This window comes from Telopea speciosissima, chromosome 1 (genome assembly GCF_018873765.1).
Source record: "Telopea speciosissima isolate NSW1024214 ecotype Mountain lineage chromosome 1, Tspe_v1, whole genome shotgun sequence".
NCBI classification, from domain to species: domain Eukaryota; kingdom Viridiplantae; phylum Streptophyta; class Magnoliopsida; order Proteales; family Proteaceae; genus Telopea; species Telopea speciosissima.
In genome coordinates this window covers 70,592,993-70,615,722 of record NC_057916.1, presented here as the reverse complement: position 1 = coordinate 70,615,722, position 22,730 = coordinate 70,592,993, and the positions used below count along the sequence as shown (strand labels likewise).

The window sequence follows — 22,730 nt, the reverse complement described above, 5'->3', positions numbered from 1 at the left end:
ATAGCAGACTTTAAGTCCATGTGGAGTGAAAATAGTTCAGCCCTAACAGAACTCCGTTTTCCTATTGGTACCAAATATACCCTCGTGATGGATCCTGTTCTTGATCCAATGACTTTCTCCACACTTGAGTATCCTGGGTTTCCAAAATTCAGCTTCACCATTCCAATCAGAGGAGGGGACTACAACTCCACCCTTCAATCTTGGGAAGGACTAGAAGCAATCATAATTTCCCAGTTCATGAATAAATAGATTGTTGGAACATGTATATACTTTCCCCATGTGTGAATGGTCCTTCTCTTGAAACCCTCTCAAACAGAGGTGACTTAATCATGAATTCTTAATTACATTGACATGTGGGGAAGTTTGATTGGTCAGAAACTTAATCCATTGCTAGATGATGATATGTGGAACATGTCCACTGAATTTGTCACTAATTGAATTGCAACGTGGCTGCTATGTCCATGCACTAGAACCCCTTGATGCAGTTGCCTTGGCGGCTGGACCAGAATGATCCTCTTTGGAAGCCTAAACAGAGATGCAACCATGCCAACCCAGTTTTTTGGTCTAAAGGGGGTTTGGTAGTTGATAGGGTGCAACTTTTATTTAATTTTTATTTTATATGGGGGGATAGATTATGTAGGAAGTGTTTTGGTAGTTTCTTTATTTGAAGCATTTTCTAATTTGTTTAGTTTCTATTTTAGTTGGGTTTCCATTGCCATATTTTGCCTTTTCTTTATATTGCCAATGTAATATGGTTGAAGAGATTAGATGAATGAGAATGAATTGCGTTTGGTATTTGTGAGTGCCAGCATGGCTGTGTTGTGTTGTGCGAGTTTCCTTCCTTTCCCTTCTCTTCTGTCTCATCTTCCCTCTTTCTTCCCCATCCAATTAATCCTCCCTCCTTTCCCCCTCTTTTTCCCAAGTTCCTTTTTCTCTTCACCTTGTTAACTTACGGTAGTCATAACTGGTTCCTGTCCCTAAAGTTTCCAGTTTTGGTTGGGTTCGTTGGATCTTCATTAAACAACCCAAGAGGACCCAACATTCAAGGGACGGTGTCATACCTTTAAGTTGATTGAAACTTATGAACTCAAGCCTTGACAACTCCCCTGTTGTGAGGTGACCGCTGCAATCAAGCCGCTTCTGTTTTCTGCCAGTGACTATCTAATAGAAGTTTATTTTATTGACTAAAACTTGGTGCAGGTTTGTCATTACCTGAGATCAGATAGCCTTGGTTGATAGTTGAACCTTAAACTTTAATTCCAAAGGTTTCCCTTGCTGAGAATCGAATTTTTCAGTAGACTGAGACTTGAGATTACCGCTACGTATAGTTGTAGGTCCTGAAATTTCTACCTTCTTGAACTGTTAGTGCTTGTTGGCGTTGGATCTATTGATGATCTACTGTGGTGATTTGAACTCAAAGGCCTGCTGCTAATGGATCTCTCGTGCTCTCCTGCCCCCTATCTTGATAATCTACTTATTTTCTTATTGTTATCCCCTAATTACCCCCATCCCCTTCTTTATTACATTACTTTCTTTCATTATTCTGATTCCAGAATTACCCCTATACACTTGTGTACAGTTGAGTTTATTCTGTTTCTTATGCCAACAAGGACCCTATACTGTTCATACTAGTTCTGCCACTCTCTCTTGTTATTGACACATTTAAAGCTTGGGTGAGCCCATAGCGATCCGAATATGGTTTTAGAATCCCAGATTGCATCAACCCGCCTTGTGATTTCTCCACAATAATGCAATTTAATTTTGCCCAATCATATATGTAATCTGAACCTATGTAGTTCTATGGTTTTCTATTTCGGCTCTTGGTATATCTAAAGAAGTATCTTGTGGCAGCTCAAAGTTGTTTGAGCTAGACTTTGGTTCTTGCTTCAAACTTGAATTCTGCTGGTGGGGCTGCAGAGTTCCTTGATAGGTAGTTTATTCTTCATGCTATTGATAGTATACACGTGGCTTGAGATGACTGATCGTTGTATGAGATGACACTATTTACTTTTTTAACTGTTTGATAGCATCCTTTTTTTAGCACTTTGGTCGTGCTTACTTTTTTACATTGCAAGTGGCAGACAAAAGGTATTCTAAAGGGGGCAAAAAACACCTTGGAAGATGACATATGGCTATTTGGTGAACGAGCTGAGAAAACAGTGAGATACAATGATAGTGCATCAAGTCAAAGAACCATCCTTCCAAACTTCGGAATGGATGCTGAATTTTGCTTGGCCGTCCTCCCAGCTCCAATTTCAGGAAAATGTACTCCCTTCACCAACTTTTTCAATGGCTTGCTTGTGCTTCGGGAGATGTCTGCTATGGTATTAGCATGTAAACATAATGAGTTCGAAAAAGATAAGCTATTTTTCAGTACATTGGGTTCTGTCCACTCAGTTTCAGACTGTATACTGAGGAAAGTGCGAGACTTGCTTATGGTTATTTCAGGTGATTGTATAAAGCTGGAACTTCTTGGAGAGGAGAGTATGAAGTTCCAGATGAATAAATCTGAAGAGAAGTTTCGGGTGGGTAACCGAAGAGGGAAGGGTAGGGGTCGTAATCAGAAAAGACAAAATCTTGGCGGAAAGTCATCTAGAGCTTCTTTTGCAATTGAGAAATCTACTGAGGTATTGTTTCCTTTTCTGCTCCTTTTCTGGAGGCTTTTCCCATACGTATAGTTGCATCTTGAGAAAATTCAGATTAATTGTTCCAAAGGGTTTGCTTCCAGGTTCATGGACATGAGTTGGCCCATCGAGAACAGGCTAAGTCTGATGGAATGACTGGTAGACTTCAGGCTAAGGATCTCCACAAGGAGACCTCATTTTCAAGAGTTGAGATGGTACTGATGTCTCTCACCATTTTTATTGTGTTTCTAATGAACAACCTCAAATGGTTTTTGACTGATTTCTTGTCACTAGGAACGTGCTAAAGAAATTGTTGATGGCAAGGTCCAAACTGCTGGGAAGAAAAAGAAGAAAGAAAGCAGTAGGAGCAAAAATTCTACCTTAGAAGAACCAGAAACAAGAGATTCTGAAGTAAGAATCGAACAAGTTACCTCCCAACATGCTGCGGTTCAAACTGAGGCTGCGGAATCTCAGAGGTTAGCTGATGCTTCAACTATCCAGACCCTACCAAATAATATTCCTGTGAGTGCCGACAGCTTGGCTCCAAATCCAAGTTTTTGTAGTTCTACTAATAAAAATGATATGTATAACGGAGATGAAGTGGCCCATGGCACTCAAGAATGTTCTGTTATTGGTTCTGCTGAAGACGGTTCTCATATTGGTTTGGAGTGTTTTCCACCCTCATATGGAGCAGTTGGAGCTCCCATTACTTCTGGAGGAGAGACTTCTAGTTCTAAGTTTAATTCGGACATAGCTCCTCATGCTTTGCCTGGTCTGGAGCTCGATAATGTTCTTAAAAGTGAGGAGGTCAAGCATCAAACATCTAGACAATTAAGTGATACTGTTATTTCTGAAGCATTAACAGAAGCTATCATTTCAAAAGAAGAAACCAGCCATCTTCACAGACAAGATGGTGGAAACTATTGCAGTCATGGCTCCACGAGTTCCTCAGGTTGCACATCATTTGAGTGGCCTAGTGTGACACCTGTTAATTTTCCATCTCTTAACTCGCAGCATCTCCCGGCTGCCACTGATAGATTGCATCTAGATGTTGACCACAACTGGCGTAATAATTTCCATCAATCCTATGTGTCCACGAGGCATCAGGCAAGAAATCCATTGATTGACGGTGGTTGCAGCAGGATCATGTCTCGGACTTCAGCAATGAGCTTAGATTGGCCCCCAGTGGTACGAAGTGCCAGCAGGTTGACTCCATCAATGAATTCTAACTATGATACTGGATTTATCCCGAGGATGCATTCTCCTTATCAGCAGAGTTTTCCGGCTCATGGGCTGCAGCTAAATGGAGCAAGGACTGAAGATGAAAGGAAGTATTCAGGGGATGTTATCGACTCATGTGCACCAGAACTAGTTGATGATTCTGATAGCCATTGGATTTCAGAAGAAGAATTTGAGGTGCATGCAATTTCTGGAAGAGATTATAATCAGTACTTCGGTGGAGGAGTTATGTACTGGAATACTTCAGATCATGCAGGCACAAGTTTCTCCCGTCCTCCTTCTCTTAGTTCTGATGATAGCTCCTGGGCTTGGCATGAAGCAGATATGAACAGAACTATTGATGATATGATTGGTTTTTCTTCTTCTTACAGTACAAATGGTTTAACTTCTCCACCTGCCTCTCCTTTTCGTTCTCCTTTCGATCCTTTGGGACCTGGACATCAGGCCCTTGGCTATGTTATTCCTGGAAATGATGTATCAGGCAAGGTACTGCACTCTTCAACAGTGACCGATGGAGTTCCAGAAGAGAACACATCTGGATCTTTGAACAATTCATCTGGTGGGGTTGTCGAAGGGCAGAAAGGAGATTCACTCCCATACCCAATTTTGCGACCAATTATCATTCCAAATATGTCGAGGAAGGGATCAAGATCTGAATTTAAGCTAAGTCATGATCTTAAAAGTCCATGTGTTCCTCGTAATAGGCAGGAACAACCTCGGGTGAAGAGACCACCATCACCTGTTGTACTTTGTGTTCCACGTGCTCCACGCCCTCCTCCGCCCTCTCCTGTTGGTGAATCCAGAAAACAAAGGGGTTTCCCAACTGTTAGGTCTGGTAGCTCTAGCCCCAGGCACTGGGGCATGAGAAGTTGGTATCATGATGGAACTAACTGTGAAGAACCTCGCATTTGTCTGGATGGTGCCGAAGTTATTTGGCCTTCATGGAGAAATAAAAGCCTTTCAGCTACTTCAATGAGTCAGCCTCTCCCTGGGGCTTTACTGCAAGATCGCTTAATTGCTATCTCTCAGCTAGCTCTTGATCAGGAACATGTAAGGACAATATCTTACAATTTACATATTATCTTAGGCATAGGTGACAAATAATTGATAATGGTGTTGGTGACCATACGTCCATACATATACAGGGCATCCAACATTTTATAAGTTTATGTAGGAACATGTTGGTCTCAGTTTCTGACATGTTTATAGTGTATCCAACCTGACAAAATTTGGGAATGAATGGTCTTTTTTACCACATACATATTGTTTTTATGGTATTCTGATGGATTTAATTGGTTGGTCACAAATTTATGGATTACAGCCAGATGTTGCATTTCCTCTGCAACCTCCTGAGTTACTGAATTGTCCCACTCGCAAAGCATCTCTCTCTTTGATGCACAATCTTCTTCATGATGAAATTGATTCCTTCTGCAAGCAGGTATGCAGCATGGGACCCGATAATTATTGTGACCTGCAATTAGGTTTTCCATGATTTACTTGTCTTCGTTAACGATCTAAGTGTTATCTAGTGGGTCATTGATTTATCCCGCTGTGAAATTTAGGTTGCTGCTCAGAACTTGACTAGGAAACCCTACATTAATTGGGCTGTAAAGAGAGTTGCACGGTCTCTCCAGGTCCTATGGCCCCGGTCCAGGACAAACATCTTCGGTTCATACACAACCGGTTTATCCCTCCCAACCAGCGATGTGGATCTTGTGGTCTGTCTCCCTCCTGTGAGGAATTTGGTAAGTATGATCTTGTTGAACTTGCCCTGGAGTATGTCAATATGTGAACCCCTACTCTGGCGTCTTTGTGGCTGAGTCTCTTGACATGTATGGCTGGGTTCATTTTACAGGAGCCCATAAAAGAAGCTGGGATTCTTGAGGGTCGTAATGGAATTAAAGAAACTTGCCTTCAGGTATGCTAGAAGTGGCAGACATTGCTGTTGTCTTCCTGTACCGTTGTTAGTGACATGATCAGCAATGAAAATTTCTTGATCTGTCTTGAACAAGTCACTTTTATGATTCACGCTATATGCTTTTCAACCAAAACTCTTTAAATTTGGACTTGTGCCGTGTAAATGCTTTTAAGTTCTCTGCAAGCTCAAGAAGGGCTCATATCGTTTCTATGAATCTGTGCCAAGGAAAATTTCGAAGGCATACTGCTTCTCAAAATTCTAGTGATTCGAAATAGGAGCATAGATTAATCCTTCTATAATCATAGATGCATATGCACACACGGATGATGTTTTAGCTTTCCTGTTCCACGTAATTGTGAGTGATGCTAACAAGCTTGTGGGATTTGAGAGGAGCTGTTCTGTTTACCATGCAACTTTTCTGGGTGGCTGGTTTAATGCATTAGTTGTCCGATTTAGTAGGCCACTAATTTATCTGGTTGCTGACCAGGTGAAGAAGGCGTAAAATGATATTGCTTGAAGATTTTATGGGCAATCCCCTCCTCACACTCTTTCTTTTTTGTTGAAAATCATGTCTGATCATTCCTAAAGCATCACTCTGAACTGGTTTACAAGGTGGGTCCGGTGGGATGGGTTAGACAATAGGGAGATAATCAGATAATTCTTTTTTTTTTTTTGGTTGTCTTCATATATTAACCTTTTACTCTGAAATCTAAAGTATTGAGAAAGAGAATAAGGGGCTAGCATTACCCTATAAGAAGGGATTGCTTTATAAAGAAATAGAAACTGGAACCAATGATATTGGAAAAACTTGATGATGATGTTGATTTATTCCATTAGTCACCTTTTAAATGACAGGTACACTTAAATGATACAGTTGGTTACTTTGTTACATTTAATGTAATGTTCTGCTCATAAATTTGCTAAGAATCCGGGGAGTATGATTCTGTTGAGATTGAAAAAATAAGGGAACTCGTCTGTTGTATAGCCTTTTGTACGACTTGAAATTGTGTCGTATGGTCAACTTGTCATATCTTGGTGTACTCAATTTTAGTTTCTTCCAAGAGTAGTGTGAGTTACTCAATGACTGAAATACTTTTTGTCTCCTTCGACTCATTATCATAAGTTGGCCTGCCTCTATGCACACATGCTATCTTTCATGTCTTGTCATGGTAGTACTGATACTGGTGTGAACTCCAACATGATTGTCAACTATAGTCAATTGTACTGAATTGCATTTTTTTTATTGACCTTTATGGTTATGCAATTGTTGAAACATTTTGTTTCTCTGTTTGTCCTTTGATTCAAAAGTTCGCATAGAGTGCTGTTGCTCTTATCTTTTGTTTCTTAGTAGGCATCATTGTATTGAGTATTTACTATTTACATCATTTCAGTTTGGTATTCCAGCATGCAGCTAGGTACCTTGCCAATCAGGAGTGGGTTAAGAATGACTCTCTTAAGACTGTAGAAAATACAGCTGTAATGCTTCTTCCTTTCTGACTACTAGTTGGTTTTCCTCGTCTTTATCCTTGGTGCCCTTCATTTCTGATGCATCTTTTCATCTGGACAAACCTTTGTTCTCAGATACCTATAATCATGCTTGTGGCTGAAGTTCCTCATGATCTTGTTGCTTCTACTGCAAGTACTTCCAAGGTGCAAGCACCAAAAGTTGAATCAACCCAACTTCCCACTGAACAGGGGGGTATCATTGATCCTGATATGGTTGGTTTAGACAAATCTTCTTGGCCAAAGTGCTTGCACATGAAAAATGATGATGTTGCGGATGTGAAGTCAGTTCGTCTTGATATCAGTTTCAAGTCACCTTCTCATACGGGACTCCAAACTACAGAATTGGTGAGTGCGTAGGACTTACCACTAGTATGTTATGGAGTCCAAAATTTTAAAATCTGAAAAAAAAAACCAGTTTGAACCCCTCCCCGCCCACAAAAAAAAAAATAAAAAAAATGAGAATAAAGTGCAGTAGTTACCCATGTATCAAGTAATACTAAACAGAGAGTTTCTCTAGCTTGGTTGTTTACTTTTCTGCATTCTTGCCAGAGCCCGAAACATTATAGCTAACATCTAATCTCATCCATGCTTTTTCATTTTCTTGTTGACATTATTGTATTTTGTAGTTGTTCCATCATATGGTCAAGTACTGGATGATTGGATGCCATGTGAAGTGTGGTTGGCCCTTTTCAAATTTCAATAAACTCTTCCAGTGTTGTCAAGGGTTTTCGATTGTTTGTGAGTTTATTGGTTCTTAGAAAAACTGACAGGATTAGAATTTGATTCATTTCTATCCTTGATTGACCTCACATTTGTTTATATTTATTTATTCATGACCTTTCTTATGGAATTTTTGGCAAAATATTGGCAATCCAACTATACAAAGGGACTTTGTATTGCTTAACTTGCCAAGGAAGAATTTGTCTATGCTTGATTAAATCTTTCTTTAGTTTATGAATTCCTGTTGGCAGGTCAGAGAGCTCACTGAGCAATTTCCAGCGGCTACACCCCTCGCTTTGGTTCTGAAGCAGTTCTTGGCAGATCGTAGCCTAGACCATTCCTACTCAGGTGGTTTAAGTTCATATTGTTTGGTAAGTCATGCTGCATTTACTAATCCAATTTTGGATTATGTTCAAGAATATGAATTGTCATGCAATTTGACACTGCTTCACCATGTATCATTAAATGTTACTCATAGCAGGTCTAAGTTATGTTTTTTTTTTGGATGGATAAAATTATATTCACTAGACACAAAAGAATACTCTGAGACTCCCCAAGAAGAGGGGAATCAAAGGGAAAAGGAGTAATAAAAAATGCACAATAACCACCTCACGGGGAGTCTCTGTCCACAGACAATAAATGGATAGGTAGATCACAGGAGTGAACAATATGCCTATTTCTAGGGGAGTCAATGCATGCGCCAGCCTGAAAATCAAGCTTGCTTTTAACTTGAAAGGAGATCGAGTCCCAGATTTATTGAAATGTTCTTGACTTCCTGGACCATCTTCTAAGTTTGTTTTTTTTCCATCCAAACATGAGTACATACAGATGGCTGGCACAAAACACCAGCTTACCCATGGTGTCGATCACAATTTCCCATTCAAGCTCCTTCTAACCCATTTCCAATCCCTGACAAAATCAAGAACCCTTCTTGTCACAGGGCAGCACCGCATGAGAAGCCCTTCCTAGACTTTTGAAGAGAATGGGCATGCAAGGAAAACAAGGGACGAGTATCCTCTGAAGCATTCCAACACAAGTAGCAGAACGAGGCGGAGATCAGTTGCTTCTGAAGGAGAAGAGACTGAGTTGGGAGAGAATAGGTGAGGGCTCTCCACACAATAAAACTGTGACGTGGGATATGGTCCTTAAACCAAATAACCCCATGCCATGGAATTTTAGGTGCCTGAGATCTCATCAGATTCCAAGCAGAGGAAGAAGAGAACTGAGCCAAGCCTGTTTCTGACCAAATTACCAAATCACCACTTCCCCTAGGTCTTTTGAAAATTTCTGGCAGAGCACTCTACGCCTCAATCAAGGAAGGGGAAGTGGAGGTTGGGAGAAATATGATGGAATAAACAATGGATTTGGGGGGATCAAAACAGGGATAGTTTGCTGTAGATATAGAGTTTGAAAGAGGGGTATATGGAAGAAGAAGACAAAAGTTAGACAAGAAAGAAGAACATCTTGGATTCACTTCAAGAATTGCATAGAATCACTCATGCTTACATTCCTTCCTTGCTTGCTTCTCTTCCATCTCCAAATACAGTCTTTTTAAACCCAAACTGGAAAAAAGAAGGACATAACTCCCTAATAACTACTTTTCGAGCAATAACTACTCCCTAAGAACTACTTATCCAGCAATAACTCCCTTACAAAATTAGTTAATGTAGTCCTAGATAGGTAGGAGACCTACTAGGAGCCAGATAACAGGATCAATAGCAAAAGGGGTTGCTGGTTCGAATGGACAGCACTAGGTTTTAGGTTAATTCTAGGATTTAGATGGTTAGATGGGACTCAAATTGGGATCGAGTGTAGGAGGGAGAGGGAGGGATGTTTGCTGGAAATTTGACACAGATCTGATGGTTGGAAGGTGAATGCTTGGGGATCAAGCTAAAATTTGAAGCTAAAATTTGAAGGAATAGTTGCAGGTTTAATGGAGGGAATGGAAGGCTGGCTGTAGTGATCTGATTGGGTCGATGGGAAATGATGGATTAGGTTAGAGGATGAAGAGGGGAAGGATATATGCTGGAAACTAAAATTACTTATTGGTTTGGTCTCCTTCAAAGGCAGAAGCAGCAGCTTGAAGAAGCTCGATTGAAGAAGAAGAAAAACCTCCCGGTACTGGACAGACGCAAGGAATCGTGAGAGTCCACTCACCCTTTCCACCTTGAGATCCACAAGGATGCACACTCACAAGGAGCAACAGCAGCAACAAAGGCAGCAATCATAAAGCTTTTTTCATTAATCAAAATTCGTATTCAATGCTGGCCTCCCTTACAAACATATATAGAAGACTCAAAAATAGACTTAGACACTAAAAAGGAAAGGCCTAACCCTATCCCTAACCTAGTAGGTAACTTAAACTGACTAGGAAACTAGAATACTAAAGGAAATAGACTCAAAACATGGCTGGACTTATAGAGTCCTAATCCAGCCCAACTTACATCACATGACCACTTAAGTTGTCTCATGACCACTTAACCAAGTCACATGATCACTTAAATTGAACCAATTGGATGTAACTAATTTGAACCGGTTCAATTAAAAAACATAAAAATAAACTAACTATTGGGCTAATCCCGTATGCAACCTATATACCCCTAGTTTAGGCTCATTAAAGTGGCCTATTACATAGAAAACCCTTGGGATCAAAGGCCCAACATATATATATCCTAACCCTAGACTTATTTCTAATAAAAGAAGCCCAGTTTGGTGATAATTCTGCATCATTAGTACATAACAATTATGGCCCCAAATAAAAATACAACAAAATAATAAAAAGAATTGCACATAATGATGGTCATCTAGCCATAATGAAGTGACATGTGGCTGCATAAGTCCTTAAGTGATGTCCTCATCACACCATCACGGATGATAGCAGATATCTTGGCCAACCTGTCAAGCGCCGAGTCATACCTAATTCTGTCCCCATAATTATTAATCAATAATCTGTGAGGGTAACAGTTATCTAACCAAAGAAGAATAGGCACGTCACCATCAATCCTGGACCATCATAATAGCCACCATACCTCTCCACTTCAAAATTTTCCTCTAGGTTCAGAAGAATTAGACGGACTAGAAATACTCCACAATGAGTCCTTAGAAAGGAACCATGAGTAAATCCAATCAACCCAGATACTGTTCTTTTTTTTTTCCTTGCTAGCTTCCAGATCAATTTTAAAATCCTTACTATATTAACCTCTTTGACCCTCCTTATCCCCAGTCCCCCTTCCTTCCTGAGAAGACAAGCTGTGACCCAGCTGATGGTGTGAAGAAATTTGTTGTTCGAGCCTTTCCACAAAAATGCACTCATCATAGATTCCATTTTCTACATAATGAAGTGAGGGAGCCCGAAGACACCGGTTTAGTAGATGTAAAAGCTTTGCCTAACGAACTGAACCAGTTCAAGGCGATCCGCATAGGTTAACAATTTTGCATTTCACAGTTCAATCCGCTTCCTAAGGTTATCCAAAATAGGAGAGCAATGATGGGTAACCAATTTCAAAGAGATTAAGGGGAGGCCATGGTTTTTAAGTGGGAGGAACCAATTGCTAGAGAGGAGGGGGTTGCCTCTGTGAATATTATGAGAGCGTCCGAAGGCTAGGTGCGATAACTAGAGGGCCTTGCATTGGGGGAAAAGCTTAATAGCTCGTTGCTCCACCTTGGTCTGTAGGCTCCTAGACAAAACTTCCATAGCAGGGTGAAGAGATAGTGGGACATGGGCCATCCCTGTCTGTTGCCAACCCTGTGCCCGAAGTAACCAGCAGGACTTCCATTGACCAAAAATAGAGATGTTAACAGAAGATATGCAGTGCAAAACCCAGAGGACAGGGGGACGGGAACCTCATTTTTGTCGTGACATCCTGAATGAACTCCCATGTCAAAGAGTCACAGGCTTTTTGAATATCAAGCTTCATCATGGTCGGGGGGGGGACTTCCTATCAATGCCCCTGACAAGCTCATTGCATGAAAGAATATTGTAACAATATCAGAAGCTAGAAACCAATAATTACACAAGAGAGGGAGAGAGGAAGAAGAGGGAGAGACTGCCGAAGAGATCAGCATAATCGTGTTCTCCAGCAATCCTCCCTTTACGTGTTTATATAAGCTTCAATTACAAGAGATAGGAAAGCCTAGACACTTCCAAAAATCCTAGATACAATAGAAGTCTAAATAGTAAACAAAGTAATAAAGTATATGCTAACTAGGAGCCAAAATAAAAGCAAAACAAATAAAGTAACTAGCTAAGTAACTAAGCCTACCACTCATATGTATACATAAAATTATGTACCCCCACGGTATATATATGGGACTTGTTTTAACACTCCCCCTCAAGCTGGAGCGACTAAACGAGTCACCCATGCCCAGCTTGATGTAGCCTTTCCGAAAAGCAGGGCCAAACAGAGGCTTGGTAAATACATTACCAAGCTAATCAGCAGAAGATACAGAAGGAGTAATAATCAGTTTCCACATGACAACACTCCGCACAAAATGTGCTTGGTTCTCTCGTGAAGCACTAGGTTGTTGGCAATGTAGATAGCAGCTTGATTATCACAATACATCTTCATAAGTTGAGTAACTAGAAAACCCAACTCTTAAAGCAACGATCTCAACCATATCAACTCGGCTACAATATGAGCCATTGCTCTATACTCAGCCTCAACACAAGATCTAGCCACAATTGTTTGCTTCTTACTCCTCCATGTGACTAGATTGCCACCAACAAACATGTAGTATCCTGTGGTGGACCTCCTATTGCCATCAGCACCAGCCCAGTCAGCATTAAAAAAATCCTATCAGATCAATGTTCTGATGAGGACGATAACTTAGCCCTTTCCTTGGAGCCTCCTTCAGATACCTTAAGATTTGATAGGCTGCCTTCCAGTGAACCTTCTTTGGTGATTACATAAACTGGCTAGTAACACCAACAAAGAAGGATATGTCATAAATAATTTTCCCTACTAACTTCTTGTACCGGTGCTTATCATCAAATTCTTCATCATCACTGACTTAAACTTCTGATGTGGATACATAGGAGTGTCAATGGGTTTAGATGCAAGCACACCAGTCTCAGACAAGAGGTCTAACACATATTTTTTGTGTGACAGACTAATTCTATTCTTACTCCGAAGTACTTCAATGTAGGGGTGTCAATTCCAGGGCCGGCCCGGCAGAACCAACCGAGCCTGCCCGGCCCGGCCCGTTTACTAAACGTGTCGGGCTTAAGCGGGCGGTCCCGGTGTAGGGTTTTAGCCTGTCGGGCACCCGACCGGACCGACTGATTCCAGGCCTGACCTAGCCCGTCCGGTAACAGCCTGACCTAGCCCGACCTTCTAACTTTAAAATTTCCCTTCCCTTCCCTCTCCGGGTCTCCCTTGGTGTCCTATCTCATTAATCAAAAGTAAACCAAAGCATGGATTTTTCATTCAAAGAACAAAAATCATAATTTCTGAATTTAAATTTTTGTTTTTTTTAACTGCTTTGACTGCTGGTTCCTATCTATCTATGTCATCATCCACTCATGGGTTTTGCCATCTTCCATTGATGTTCTGTTTTCCACTTTAAGCACATCTTAAGAGAGATGATCGAAGCAGTAGAGCAGGGACGTGCACCTGTGTATTAGTAGATGAAAGTAGTTAGGGGGGGGGATTTATATTCTTCTCATAGATGCATTTGAATGTATTAAATTAGGAAGACATACTAAGAGGCTTTTTGAATTTTTAAGGGTGGGGGTGGAAGGGCAGTTCGTCCTGCTGCAGAGCATCTTCCTTCTTGTTGTACAATGGTACAATCTTCAAATTGATACTACCCTGACATTCAAACTAGGAGCCACTTCCATACAAGGTTTAATATTTCGCGATATATCGGTATCTCGGGCCTACCGAGATATTCGAAATATCACGAAATATTCCCAAAATATTGCATTTTTTCTGCAATATTTCGGGGGTCCATCTCGGGGGTTATTTGGTCATATCTAGGCCTGAAACTTCATGGACACCCTTATTTAAGATAAATAAACACATTTAAACCATAAAATTGCAAAAACATGAATTGAAATTGGTGTTTTGGGCTTGCACCCTTGATTGACATACGGTCGCCGACCCTAATGTATAAACCTTGGTTAAATACACATTGGTTAGGCAGTTAAAGTCTTAAAGACATAAAAGAACTCAAAAGTCAAAACTCAATAGCTGAAATGCTTAAAGCCTTGAAGGCAATACAGAAAGTGTCAAAGTCACAACTTCACAAGTTCACAAATTACAACTTATAAGTTACAAGTGCTAAATTGCTAATAATAGTTGCTGTGCCTCCCTGGATCAATCCCACTCATACCCCGCTGGAGTCGATGTCCATTGATTTCTGTTTGAAGGACATATGTGGAACACGGTATAGAATCGGAGAAGAAACGAGTGTAGTCATCCACAAGTGTCATGTAAATGGAGTCATCAACATACTGTAGGTATCCAATCCTAGGATGTAAACTAGGGTTACCAATCCATCCAGTCCGTAAAGAAGATGATCCACTGTGATATGATGTCGGCGCCGACGCAAGAGGTGTTGGCATTGGCTACATGTATGATTGGTGAGGTTGGTAGCTAGTCCCGCTAGGGTATGCAAAGATGTCATCTACAAAAGATGATCCAGTATGTCCCTGGGACTGGGATTGGGACTGGTAGTCATAGTGCCCTACCCCAGTAAACTACCCATATGATGATGATCCATATCCATATGGAGTGGTATGTGCGTCAAAAGATGGGGCACGCCAATGTCCAGTCGGTCCTCTCTCCCTATCACCTATACTCAAACCACCAACAGAGCTAGATAGGTCATCAATGTCCATGTGATCAGGTTGCAACTGTGTTTGTCGACCCCTACACTTCCTACTGTATGGTTGTAGGGGGCGTCCTGAGGGTGGGGGTGCAGGGGCACGTGCTCCGTGGTCCGTATCTTGTGTGGCATGATCAAACTGTGTCTCTCCAGTGAATCGAAGTGGCTCTACAGGCGCCGTAGCTTGGCCTACCACATAACGTTCTCGCATGCTGTCAAATTCTTCACCAGCATTACCACCACTAGCATCACCACCACCAGCATCACCACCACCATCATCACCATCACCACCATCACCACCATCATCACCATTTGAGGACTTAGACCAGTCTTCATCATTAGCAACATTGCCACTAGTGGGCTGGAATGGTATGGGTGAGGCTTCCCGTGCATGTATCTGACCTTTGTCAGCTATATACTCATCCACATCAGCACCAATCTCAGAAGCTATCATGGGGTCGGGCCTACCTCCCTCCTCATCCAACACTGGCTCACCTCTATCCCTCACCCAATCCACAATAGGGTCCTCATCGTCTGAGTCAACTTGAAAGATGTCAGCGAGATCAATAGTGCCCCTCTGTCCCTCATGTCCCATGCGTATGTGTTGCAGTTTCAGCCTTAAGTTGTAGTGCACATACACTATGTCAGATAAACGTTGAGAACCCAATCTGTTGCGCCTCTTGGAGTGGATGAGTGCAAAGGTACTCCAGTTCCTCTCACAACCAGATGCAGAACATGTTTGGGCAAGGACTTTAATTGCTATTCTTCTTAAGTTCTCAGCCGATTCCCCATACAACACCCGCCATTCAACTACATTACAAGTTTACAACAAAAAAGACGTGTCAAATGTTGTTTCAACTTTCAAATTTCAATACATATGTAATTTAAAACTTAAAAGAGTTACCAGCATCACCACGTGCTCTGCCTTGTATCGCAGCCTCAGTTCCAAAACTTCCCAATGCATCCCTAAATACATTGATCTACACCCATGTGGAAAATTAGTAAGTACTTCTTCACTACTTGTTTGAAAGCATCAATAAGTTGAGTTTCCAAATGAATTGTAAGACTCACCTCATTGTTGCAAATTGCTTGTAGTGCACCATCTGGCTCCAACTTCTTCACTACTTGTTTCACAGCATCAATAAGTTGAGTTTCCAACCCAAGCCTATTGTTATATTGATACTTAGGGTTCAAGTAGTATGCTGAAATATGACATATAGAATAAATGTATTGTCAAATGCATAGGTAATTAGTAAATAATAATACTATGAATTAGTAACCATAAAACAAATTTACTCACCAGCCTTATGCAGTGGATGCATAAGTTGATTCTCCCAGCGAGCATTGATGATATCTAAGAAGTGTTTGCTACTGTGAGGAGCCACACTGTAGACACTATCTTTCATCAAGTCTATTGCAACATATAGGACTGGCATGGTTGGGCCCTTTAGAGCGGAGTCAGCAACATGTAGAACTTTAACTACTGGCTCCAAAACTTTCACCACTTTGCTTAGTTTGGTCCAGAAGTCCTCAGATGACATCGTTGTTTGTGCTTCCCTCCCACTTGCAGTCTTGGAACCTTTCCATCCAAACCACTCCTCAGAAGCAAACATACTTCTCAGCCCGGCCTTCTTTGTCTCAATGCTTTTGAGGGCAATGTAGTTGGTGGCAAATCTTGTGATGCCAGGCCTAACCAAGTCACCCCCACATTTTTCCCTCAATAGATTGAGTGCATAGGAGTGGTTGTATACAAAGTGGTGACTTGTCTTGCACTTTCAACCACAATCTTCACCAACTTTAACTTTCCCATATCTTTTAGCATTAAGTCAATGCAATGGGCTGCACAAGGAGTCCAGAAGAGCCGGTACTTACTATTATTCATCATCTTCTCACCAGCCAGCTTGAAGTTGCTTCCATTGTCCGTTACAATCTGGACAACATTCTCAATACCCACATCTTTTTCCACTACTTCCTTTAACAATCTGTAAATATATTTTTCATCCTTTATCTCTTTGGATGCATCCACAGATTTGAGAAACACTGTCCTCCCATCACAATAAACCATGAAATTGATGATGGACTTTTTTGTAGACCCAGTCCATCCATCTGCCATTATAGTCACCCCATATGTCTCCCACATACTCCTCATCTCACTAATGTACTCATCAATCTTACTCTTTTGTTGAGGTAGATAAACATTCATTACTACATATGGGGTGGGGCCCTTGAATCCTGGGCCAGCCTTTGCAATGGTATCTATCATGGTATCATAATGGGGGCCTTGTGCAGTGTTTGCTGGGATGGTATGGTACAACATCCACTTAGCTATTGATTCTTTAACCAATCCCTTCATCCCCTTCCATGCTCCTTTGATTCTGGGTTGACTGCTTCCTTTCTTCTTATGCAATTTAGGATCAGATGCTGATGGTGGTACTGGTACTAGTAGAGGTGTTGGGGCTGCCCTCACACTTTGTGATCTTCTAAAAGGATTAAAAGATCTAGAACCTCCGAATCGCTCCTCCACTACCCCCTACTCTCTGTCTCACGATCATCTTGAAAACTTACTCTACTCCTTAAAACAGTTCGCCTAAAATCCCTAGCCTCCTCTGCTGTTTGTATGTCATCAGGTACTGCAATGTCCTCCTCCTCATCATCATCAGAGGAGTCATCATCATCATCATCATGACATCGTCTTCCTCCTCCCATCGAACTCCTCACTGTATCCTTAAGTTGTTCTCTTATCCTTTGCTTGTCGCCTTCCTTCCTCTTCTTCTTCTTTCCCTCAAACTATCACCAATCTCCTTAGCTACTTCAAGGGGACCATATGACAACCTACAACATCTTTAGATCCTCCACGATGTTGTTTAAGTCTCATGACCACCTCCCATAAATTGCATGTGACAATAGTTACATATAGATTTTCTTTTATCCCCATCAGTGGGAGTGCCATGTAACCATGCAATGTCACCCTATGCGGTGGCTGGTCTCTCTTGTCCTTCTGCTCTCTTCGCTCCTCCGCCTCCTTTGTTGACTACTTTCCCACCTTTACTTGTCCTTCGACGTTGTCTATCACGATCCGCCATAATGATACTTGTTTATCGAATGTAAGTAACACAAATAATTAAAAACTTAATGTAGATGTACTTTAATTGACACTTTTAGATTACTAATACACTTGTATAGTTATTTAATATTTTTCCCTAACTCTTATCTTTTTCACATAATTAAAAATAATTTTTATATATAATGTTAATATAAGTATTGACTAACACAACAAAACCGAAAATTAGTAAACATAATATACATGTAATGCATTTCAAAACATGTAGAAATAACTTTCATATTTTTTAAACTTAAAACTCATATTTTTCCTTATTTATTTTGTTTTTTTTTTTTTTTAATTTTTTATATATTTTTCTTAATTTCCGAAAATTAAAATAATTATTTAAGAGTAGAAAAATAAATCCGACACCGTGAAGCCGTAGATCGCTATTGGTGTCTAACGATATTTAATTCATTACCATCTAAGTCATATTACCCTTATTATTTCCTATTTTAGTTGTAGGGAAAATGAATTTTAAAACCAGAAAAAAAAAAAAAATACGTATGGAAAAAATTTCACACCGTGAGGTCGTAGATCGGCCTCCGGTGTCTAACATATGTTAATATCATCAACATCCAACAACATTTGTACAAAGTATTTAAAAAAAATAGTTTTAGAGAAATAGAAATTTACCTTAAATAGTGGAAAAAGGCTTGGATGATGAACTTAGATGACCTCCGATGAGTTTCCGCATAATGTGTCGAAACTATGAAGATCAATGCTTGGAGAGTGGAAGAAAATCAAGAAGAAGAGAAGAAATGAGGAGAAGAGGAGGAAAAATGAGTTCAGAGAGGTCTCATGAATATCGACCGAGACCAAAAATATAGTTCTCATCACTAAGTGTCACGTGATCTCATAGAAAATGGAGTTTTTTTCAATATCTCGCGATATATCGAGAATTCACCGAGATATCTCGATATCTCACGAAATATTGACCGAAATATGTAACTTTTTCATTTCGTTGACATCTCGTTTGGACAGGTCAAAATTACTGAAATATGGCGACATTCGCCGATATTTCATGAAATTTTAAACCTTGCTTCCATATCTAACAATTGGGACATAGAAGTTGACACCATCATGGTATGTGCACAACTATTGCTGCTGCTGCAACTACTATACTTATGCTACAACAGAAACGTATATATGACAATTACTCACATGCAGGCACATAAATATGAGTAATTTGTATGTCCAGCCTTCACATTAGCCACTCCATTTTAATAAGCCCATTATATTCAAAATTGACTTGATCAAGATGAAATGGGTCGAAATGAATAGCTTGAATGGTGCTTCTCATTTTTGAAAATTTTCTTTAGGCCTCGGTGGCTACACTGGTTAGAGCCCGATTAAGGCCCGTTTAGAGTTAAACATGCCCACAGCCCGGTTATGGCCCGATTATAACCTAGCCCGACCAGGCCTGGCCCGAAAACTTAAACGGGCGGTCACAAGCTTTTAGCACCATGAGGCCCGGCTAGGCCCAACTGAACCCGACCGAGCTTGACCGGTTGACACCCCTACTTCAATGCCAAGAAAATACTTGAGGGTAGCCAAGTCTTTCATCTGAAAATGCTGCTGTAGATAAGATTTTACTTTTGCAATCCTAGATGCATCATCCCCAGATTTAATAATGTTATCTACATAGACAACGAGTACTACCACCTCAGAGCTCTAGCGTCATATAAATATAGAATGGTCAGAGTAACATTGTGAAAAATCACGAGTAACAGAGTTGAACTTGTCGAACCATACTCTAGGTAACTGTTTCAACTCGTAGATGGCTTTGTGTAGCTTGTATATTGTCAGTATTCTCCCCCTAAGCAATATTTTTGGGAGGTTATTCCATATAGACCTCCTCATGTAGATCATATAGGAATGCATTTTTCATATCCATTTGACATAGAAGCGAGTCTAAATTCAGAACTAAAGATATTAGGACATACACTGAAATGAGACTAGAAACATGAGAAGGTTTCAAAATAGTCCGCCCCATAGGTCTGAGTATACCCATTTGCGTCCAATTGGGCCTTGAGTCGTTCAACGGAGCCATCTAGATTGTACTTTACTGTGTACACCCAGCGACACCACACGATATCCTTACCTGGAGGCAAATCCACTAGTGTCCATGTCTGATGAGATAATAATACATCCATTTCCATCTCCATAGCCACCTTCTACCCTAGATGAGATAAAGCCTTATGATGATTTTTTCGGAATGGAGTTAGTAGATAATGAACAAGCAAAGTTATGTAGTGGAGGTAGAAGATTAGTTATAGAAATGAAGTTTTCTATAGGATGAGCAATCATGGATTTTTGATTGCAAGAGTGAATACCTTTACAAAAGGCAACCGGTAAAGCCAGGAGGAACCTTTTCACTAGGATCAGACTGTGGCATGGGCAAGGATTGGAGATGATGTGGAACGGACTGTCTTCTTTCGCCGCTGATATACTTGCAGTGGAGGAGATGTAGTGCCTGGAGCATCCTAAAATGGCACAAGTACTGGAATAGGGGTGAACGATCTATATTAATAGCAGAAGTAGGTGTAGTTGCAGGAAGAGAATAATATGAGTATTCTTGATAAGGTAAAATCAACACTGACAAACAGCCGTTGAGCAACGAGGGTCATAACACTTGTAGTCTTCTGAGTTCTAGAGTAACCAAGAAAAATACACTTCATCGCCCAGGAAGACAACTTGTCAATATTAGGTTGCAAGATATGAACAAAACAAACACAACCAAAGACACGGGGCGGTAAGTGGAATCAGTTGGATATAAAATAGAAAAAGGAGATCGGTTAGCTAGAACGAAAGAAGGCATTCAGTTAATTAAATAACAAGCAGTGAGAACATCATCACACCAAAATGTTTGGGAACATGCATATGGATCATAACTCATAAGAGACCGAGCAGTTTCCAACAAATGTCTGCTTTCCGTTCAGCCACCCCATTTTGTTGGAGGTATACAAACAGCTCGTTTGGTGAATCACACCATTAGCCAAACAAAAATCAGAAATTTCACGCTGAGTATATTCAAGAGCATTATTAGATTAGAAAACTTTAATGGAAGCATCAAAGTGTTTTTTTATTTCATTATAAAATTTTTTAAAACAAAAAGGAACTCTAAACAATCTTTCAACAAATATACCCAAGTCAAACTGGAATGATCATCCACAAAAGTGACAAAATAAGAAAATCTTAATCTATTCTTGATACGACAGGGACCCCAAATATCAGAATGAATTAAAGAAAATAAAGATGGACTCCTAGACACACTTGGAACAGGAAAAGAAGACCGATGATGTTTCCGTAGTTCACATGCTTCACACTCAAGACGAGAGTCGGACTTGTAACTCGGAACCATATCATGAAGCTTGGATAAGGATAGATGCCCCAGGCAAAGATGCCATTAAAGAGGAGATGATCCACTAATAGTTGTAGCAGCAATGGTAGACAGCCCAGTGCATTCCAGGTAATTTAGGCCCGACTACTCAAGACCTCCACCAATCGTCCTCCTTGTCTGAAGGTCCTGAAAAACATAATAAGACTGATAGAAAGTGACTGAACAATTAAGAGATTTAGTAAGTTGGTTGACAGATAAAAGACTTAACGATAACTGTGGTATATGAAGGGCATAGGACAGGATCATGGGTGTAGTAGATGAAACTGTATCATAACCAATCACATGTGTGGAGGATCCATTGGCAAGAATGACAGGTTAAGAATTTAGAACTTTTGACAAGGAAGAGAATAGGTTTTGACTTACCATTCATATGGGTAAAGGCACCAGATCAATTATCTACAGAGTGGAGGATGTGGTGGTAAGGAGAGTTGATGTACCTATGTGTGCTAAAGTGGCTATGCAAGTGGAGGTGAATGACCCAAGATGTTGGATTCCGGACTTCTGTTTGTAGAAGCTTTCCTCCTGGGAAAGAGAATTAGATAATTTATGTGATAGCTCTTTCTCTTCTAATTCCCTTGCACTCAAGGGATAAAGACACTATATTTCCAAAAGTAGAAGAGTTCCAAGCTTTCAGGGCAACTTTTACCTCCCTAAGCTTTTGCGCAAACATGACCAAGGGTGACACTTTTTCTTTCACTGGTTTTTCCTAAGCATCCTTAACAATCCCAAGGAAATCCTCATGAGTAGACCAGATGTCAAGAATTTTGAATGGCTTTGGGCCAAGTGAAATATATGGCTGGATATGAACAACAGGGTCATGGTCAAAATTCAGAAATTCTCGCAGTCTCAAAAAATACCTGGGAGGAACTGAAGGAAGATAACCATTTGTCATTCAAAAAATACCTGGGGGGAACTGAAGGAAGATAACCATTTATCATTCACCAACATTCTATCCAACCTACAAGAAATTCTATGGTATCCCCTCCTATTATTACAGGTAAACTACATTCCTGACCATCTGAGATCAGTGACCCCTGTATCATCTAGAAATGCAGTGAATTCTCTAATTGTAGCCTCTTCACTGTGGCTTCCTCCTGATTTTTCATGGGTATAACGAACCACATTGAAATCGCTTGCTATACCCCAAGAATTGTTTTTTATTTTTTTTGGTGAATAAAAAATGCATTACCAAAACCCCAAAGGGGAGAGGGAAAAAAAAAGGGGGGGGGGGAGGATATACAAGGGGGAAGAAAAGGGGAGGGAGAGCAATACAAGCCTCAAGCTCTAGGAAAGAGGGCTAGAAGACCTAAGGGAGATATGTAAACCTCAGGATACAACGATGAGCTTGTTCCTTGGGGAATCAATAAGGGGACCATGAAGGAGCATATGGAG

The 22,730-nt window shown here is 40.5% G+C and overlaps 1 protein-coding gene across 3 annotated transcripts in view; it reads left to right on the top strand.

The window, feature by feature from the left end:
• LOC122666894 overlaps window positions 1-22,730 on the top strand; it is a 54,995-nt gene that overhangs the window by 12,371 nt on the left and 19,894 nt on the right. For 2 of the 3 annotated variants that reach the window (XM_043863005.1, XM_043862996.1), the window contains exons 2-10: window positions 2,082-2,627; window positions 2,729-2,839; window positions 2,919-4,913; window positions 5,185-5,301; window positions 5,426-5,608; window positions 5,719-5,781; window positions 7,186-7,257; window positions 7,363-7,632; window positions 8,259-8,378. In XM_043863005.1, coding sequence (XP_043718940.1) covers window positions 2,082-2,627; window positions 2,729-2,839; window positions 2,919-4,913; window positions 5,185-5,301; window positions 5,426-5,608; window positions 5,719-5,781; window positions 7,186-7,257; window positions 7,363-7,632; window positions 8,259-8,378 — 3,477 coding nt within the window. Of the gene's footprint in view, window positions 1-2,081; window positions 2,628-2,728; window positions 2,840-2,918; window positions 4,914-5,184; window positions 5,302-5,425; window positions 5,609-5,718; window positions 5,782-7,172; window positions 7,258-7,362; window positions 7,633-8,258; window positions 8,379-22,730 lie in introns of those variants that run through there. The other variant, XR_006333725.1, reaches the window with a different exon arrangement.